The sequence below is a fragment of the Nothoprocta perdicaria genome, unplaced genomic scaffold (assembly GCF_003342845.1).
Source record: "Nothoprocta perdicaria isolate Ctin4 unplaced genomic scaffold, notPer1 scaffold_323, whole genome shotgun sequence".
NCBI lineage: Eukaryota > Metazoa > Chordata > Aves > Tinamiformes > Tinamidae > Nothoprocta > Nothoprocta perdicaria.
In genome coordinates, this window is record NW_020455559.1 from 45782 (window position 1) to 51801 (window position 6020).

At 60.9% G+C, this 6020-nt stretch overlaps 1 protein-coding gene across 1 annotated transcript in view; it reads right to left on the reverse strand.

The window, feature by feature from the left end:
- The window catches only part of LOC112950618 (nuclear receptor subfamily 2 group F member 5-like), a 9093-nt gene extending 6068 nt beyond the window's left edge, over nucleotides 1-3025 (reverse strand). The window contains exon 1 of the mRNA XM_026043218.1: nucleotides 2692-3025. Coding sequence (XP_025899003.1) covers nucleotides 2692-3025 — 334 coding nt within the window. The remainder of the gene's footprint in view (nucleotides 1-2691) is intronic.
- Nucleotides 3026-6020: the final 2995 nt, after the last annotated feature.

Below are 6020 nucleotides of genomic sequence, written 5' to 3' on the forward strand. Positions count from 1 at the left end.
AATACACAGGGTGACTTTTTGGCTGCTCTGGGTGTCACAACTATCGCTGTACCAACCTGCAGCAGAAACCTCTGGTTGAAAAATGGGCGAAGGGTCCCTGCCCCTCACCAGCTGCTTCCCGGCCAGTGGAAAACCAGCACCAGCCATCAGAGAGGGGYTTCAATAGCAAAAAAGAACATGGGTGATAAACAGGGAGACAAGGGAAGAAAGGACGGGTGCAAACCTCACACCTCAGTCATCAGGGATGTGCCAGACGGGTTTTAGGATGGCAGCACAAATAGGGAAGGAGAATCTCATCCTTCACCSCTTTCCCCGGCTCACGATCATATTCCTGCCAAACTGGATGGGCTCTGAACTGCAGGGCCACCCCGCTGGCGAGCCGAAAGCCTCCGGGGAAGGATAAAAATCAAGCTGTTGCATCGCGGTCCCGCGGGAGCCGCGGCTGAGCCCTCCGCGCCGCTCGCAGCCCTTTCACTTCACCACCACCGTCAGGGCAATTAGGAGGATAAAATGCAAGGAAAATTAAAAGCAGCACCGGTTCCTTCATTAAGCACCGAACACCCCGGAACGTTCATTTTACGCACTGCTCAGGGCTCAGTTTTCGGCTCAGCGTCAGCCCYGCGCTGGCCGATACCCGAACGCTTCCCAGACATATTTTCACCTTCGCGTACCATTTCAGGCTTCAAAACAAACACTTCTAAAGCTGATGCTTTCATTAAAGCTAAGTAAATAAAAGAAACAAAACGTGATTATATGGCTGGTTAAAGTCAAGCTAGGCAGCGGCACACTCATATCCTTGTTAGCTTGAAATGCGATTTTAATCCCGGTCACGCTAAGTATTAAGAGTGGCCGATTCGGACTAATTAACTTCAGATTTGCTGGACACTCCTCCCCAGAGACAAAGTCCTAATCTTTTAGATGATATCTGCATTATCACCCTCTAATTCCTTGCCCTTTTTTTTCTTTTTTTTTCCCCTAAAAGCAGGGCATCCCCAACCCACGCATAACGGCGAGGAAGAGTAAATTGTTCCCATCCCTGTGCAGACACGAAGCTATAAATCAAGCCCAAGTTTAAGCCCCGAAGAAACTAAAAGTTCACTGGTTCAAAAGAGCAGTTTTGCTGATGATTTAATTAAGGCAAATAGGAAACAGGTTTCCACTGCAGAGCCTTTGGCGGTGCGGCCAAAAGCGGAGGGTGTTCGGATAACACAGCGGCTTGCAGACGCTGTCATGTTTCCTTCTTGGTAAAAAGCACGGAAGGAGAGGAGAAGCAGGAGTGAGATGGGTGACCACAGAGGACACAACGATGGAGAATTTGGATGGCAAAAAGAGGGAGAGAAAGGGGAGAAAAAAAAAGGGGGGGGATGGAAGAAGCAAAAACATTAGGGAGATTTGCGATGGATAATGGATTTTGGAGAATGCTGGGTGTTCTGGGCGGCTTCAGCGAGCTCGCATCAGGGAAGTTTGTCCCTGATTGTAGGAGATCGCTCCCAAAATGATGTGACAGAGGTGGAGAAGGGCTGGCAAGGGGGTCCCAGGGGGATCCCTCAGCACTGGGGTGGCACCCGGGCCAGGTCCCACAGGACATGGGACAGGAGCAGTGGAAATAGGGGAAGAGAAGACAGAGGGAGAGACAAAAAGAGAGATAACAAGAGAAGAGGGAAAGGAAAAAATGGAAGAAAAAATGAGAAAAAAAAAAGAAAAAAATGAGAAGAGTTTTCACTTTCTTTCCCACACACACTTTTTTCTCTTTCCTTCCTCTCTTTCTCTCTCTTTCCACTTTCTCTTTCACTTTTTCTTTATTCTTTTTTTTTYCCCTTTCTCTTCCTTTCTCTTCTCCTTTTTCTTTCTCTTTGGGCTCTCTTTTTGCTTTCCCTTTTTCTTCCTTTTGTCTTTTTCTTGATCGTTTTGCTCTCTTGATCTTTTCGTTCTTCCCCCGCCTTTTCCCTGTTCTTTTCCTTTCTTGTTCTCTCGTGCTTTTATATTTTTTCCTCRCCTTTTTTCCCCCACTCCCTTTCATTCTTTTCCTCCCATTCCTTTTCCTAATTTTTCACCCTCTCTTGCCTTTTCTTTCACTCCCTCTTAYCGTTTTCTGCTCTTTTCCACTTCTCCTTACCCTTTCCCTCATGATCTTTCCCTCTTCCTACTCCCTCTTGCCTTTCTTTTTTTTCTCCCTTTCCTTTTCCACTCCCTCCTGCCCCTTTTCTCTCCTTTTCTCCCTTTCTTTTCCCATTCCCCCCTGCTCCCTTTCCTCCCTCTTCCCTCTTTTTCCCTTCACTTTCCCCTCTTCAAGCTCCATTCTCCTTTTTCTTTCCACTTTCCTTTTGCTTTTCTCTTGCTCTCTTGGACTTCTCTCTTTTCTCCCCTCCCTCTTCGCTTTGCTCTTTGCCCACCTCTCACACCACTCACGGTGCTGCCCAGTCCCAGTGCCCGCTCTCTATCCGATGCCCACTTCTTACAGTGCCCATTGCCCAGTTCCCAGCCCAGCTCCCCAGTCCCGCTGCCCGGGCTGCTGTTTAATGCCCAGTTCCACTATTCGCTCCTGGTGCCCGGTCCACTGTCCGGTTCCCTGTACCTCCTCCTCACTCCCGGTGCTCGTTCCGCTGCTCGGTGCCCGCTCCCATCACTTGCTCCCATGCCCGCTCCGCTGCCCGGYGCCCGGTCGCGCGGCTCGCTGCCGGTGCCGCTCACCTTCCCGCCGCATGCCGACGCGGAGGCACTTGCGGAGGCGGCAGTACTGGCACTGGTTGCGGTGATGCTGGTCCACGGGGCAGTCGCGCCCGCCGCGGCAGCTGTACGAGAGGTTGCGGCGCACGGAGCGCTTGAAGAAGCTCTTGCAGCCCTCGCAGGTGAACTGCCCGTAGTGCTTCCCGCTCGCCTTGTCGCCGCACACCAGGCAATCCGCCGCCGCCGCCGCCTTCTCGGCCACCCCCGGCCCCGCCGCCGCCGCCTTGGTTGCGCCCGCCGGCTCCGGGACGCAGGGCGGCGGCTCCGGGGCCGGCCAGGGCCCCGCCGCCGTGGCCATGCGGGGGGCGGCGGGGCCGCTACGAGGGTGCGGAGGGACGGGGAAAGGGTGGCCCGGGGGGCTGCGCTCAGGACGCGGGGGCAGAACGCGGGCGGGACGGAGGGAGAGGGGAGACGGAGGAGGTCGCTGGGGATGGAGGGACCGGGCTGGGGAGCGCGGGCAGGACGGAGGGATGGGGAAAGGAGTGGCGGAGGAGTGTGCTCAGGACCGGGGGATGGGGCGGAGGGGAGTGCGCCGGGGATGGAGGGATGGGGAAAGGAGAGCGGGAGGAGTGCGCTGGGGAGGGAGGGCCGGGGAAGGACGGGCGGGGGAGTGCGCTCGGGATAGGGGGACGCGGGGACGGGGCGGAGAAGTGCGCTGAAGATGGAGGGATGGGGAAGGGAGGGATGGAGGAGTGCACTGGGGAGGGGGTGGGAGTGGAAGGACGGGACTGGGCGCCGGGGCACGGGGCAGGACGGGCAGAGGAGGAAGAGGAGGAAAAGTTCCTTCCTCCCCCAAGCGAGGGCAGCGGGGGCTCCTGCTCGGCGGGAGGGCCAGGGTCGGCTCTGGGGGATCCCGGCGGACGGCAGCCCCAGGGCCAGGAGACCCGGAGCTGCCTCCGCCCCAGGAAGAGAAGCAGCCGCTCGCCCCGAGCGCCTGGGTYCCCTCCGGCCCGACCCGGCCCCAGAAGCAGCAGCAGCGACACAGAGAGGGCTCGACCTCCCGCCGGGGAGGTGGGTGGAAATGGCCAGAAATTAACCCCAAATGAGAGAGGCGGGTCCGGGGCGAGCGGCCCGGGTAGGGAGAGGGATGCGTGAGGCCAAGGGCGCGGGGAGCGAGGCAGCGTGTGGACGCCACCCGTGTATTTATGTATGTATGCATGTATGTATGTATGTGTTTGTGTGTGTGTGTGTGTGTGTATGTATGTGCTTGCTTGTGCGAGCCCTTGCGAGGTGCGTGCACGGCCCCCCGCCTTTGCTGTGCTGCCGCGCGTGTGCGTGGGTCCGCCTGCAAGGCGTGTGCGCGCACGGAGCCCCGCGCCGCGCRGCTGAGCGGGTGCCACGCGGGGCAGGGCAAGCGCGTGGCCGTCTGCGGGGCCGTCTGCAGGTCTGTCTGCCGGCCCGTCCGACCGCCCCTCCGCGCCGTGCGGGGCGACCCCCGCACCGGGGCGACCCCACGCGGGACACCCGCCGCGGGTCACGTGGCACCGAAACCCCCCGCCAAAGTGTCCGCGTAGGCGCTGCCCATATAAGGAGCTGCCCGCCAAAAAAGGACATGCGAGGTGGGGAGGCTCCTGACGTCACCGGCCACGCCCTCCCGGAGCGCCGGCGAGGGCGCCAATCAGCGCGCCGCAGGGGCGGGGCCTAGCGGCCGAGGGGGCGTGGCTGGGGGTCCCCGGGTTCAGGGCCAGGTGGAAGGTCCCGCGGGGGCAGAGGGGTCGGGAGGGGCCGTGTCCCCAGGGAGGGTCAGGAGGAGGGTCCCCATTGCGGGGACAGGGATGGGGACAGTCCCAGGACTGTTTCCCAAGGGAGGCTCAAGTGGACGGTCCCTATAGTGGAGACGGAGATGGGGACAGTCACAGGGCCACATCCCCATGGAAGGTCAGGTTGCCGTGGGGGAGAGCCCTGGGGACAGCGCTGGGGACAGGGACGCAGAAGGTGATGGGGACAACATGGCTTCTGAAAAGAAAAGCGGCTAAAAACAATGAGCGAGAGAGGGAGTTACTGTGAGGGGAGCAGACGTGGGTGTCGTGAGCTCGGCAGTGCTCAGCGGCGACTCGGAGATCCACATCCATCTCCCGGGCCCATTGGAGCTGTGCCAGCCGTCGGTCAAAGGCGACTGTAAATAAGCAGTTTCCTATAATTGCTCGTAAAAGCCGTCGCTCGAGACTTCATTCTTCATTCCCAGCGGGGCCCGGGGGGGTGGGATGGGGGCCTCCTGCCTCATAAATCCCGCCGCAAGCTCCCTTTTAGGCAAAAATTCATTAGCTTTTCCCCCCCGCCAGCACAATCCTTGCAGTGAGGTCGTGCAGCCGAGTGGGATTTACAGGCTCCTGCTGCGGACAGGAAGATTTTTCCCAGATCCCCCCAGTATTTCCCACAGGGACTCAGCCCACGTCCCCAAGCCCAGCTGAGACCACCCCAACTCATCGCAGCTGCGGGGCAGTCACTAGCAGTTATATATAGTGCTGTCCCCCGTAAAACGGGGCTGTCGGATGGCCCGGTGATGGATGGTGGCTCCCGCAGCGGGTGGCCGGAAGAGCGGGGGATGCCGGGGTCAGAGCCCCCTGGCCCAGCCACTGGGCAAGGAAGGACSCCAGTGGGGTGGCAGCAGGGGGGGACAGCGGGTCCCCGGGTCAGGGGAAACAGGCGGCCACCAAGAYTTACGGCCCACAGGGAACCCACGGCTCCGGGGGCTGGCGCCTGGGCGTTACGTGGCACGAGCTGGCCCGGCCTCTGCGGCCAAAGCGCAGCCTGCAGAGGGGTGGCCTCACCGCGGCGCAAGTTCGCCCGGTCTCTGCAGCCAAAGGGCAGCCTGCAGCGGGCGGCTCCACCGTGGCACGAGTTGGCCAGGCTCCCGCGGCCGAAGCAGGGCGGGATTACACGCTGCTCCGAGCCCTCTTTCCCGGGGGTGCTGCCGGTGGCGGAGGGAGCCGCGGGCCGCCACGAGGCCGCTTGTTTAAGCACTTAACGAACATTTGCGGCGCAGCTGGCGGGAGCGCCTTGACCCCGCCGACCTCGGCCCCTGCGCCGGGGGCACCTTTGCCGCTGGCCGGCAAAAGGGTCACGGGGGGGTGGCCGTGCCGGGGGAGGGACCCGGCGCAGGGTCAAACCGTGGTCACGGGGCTCGCGGGGCCCGTGGGCAAGGGGGGCGGCTGCATGCTGCCCSTGGCAGCACCCATGGGTGCTGTGCGAGCTGGCTGGGGGCCGGGCAGGCTGCACTGGGTGCCCGCGCTCCCGGACTGGCCCCCACGGGCGCTAAGGCGGGGGAGGGGAGCGCGTGTCAGGCCGGGGGA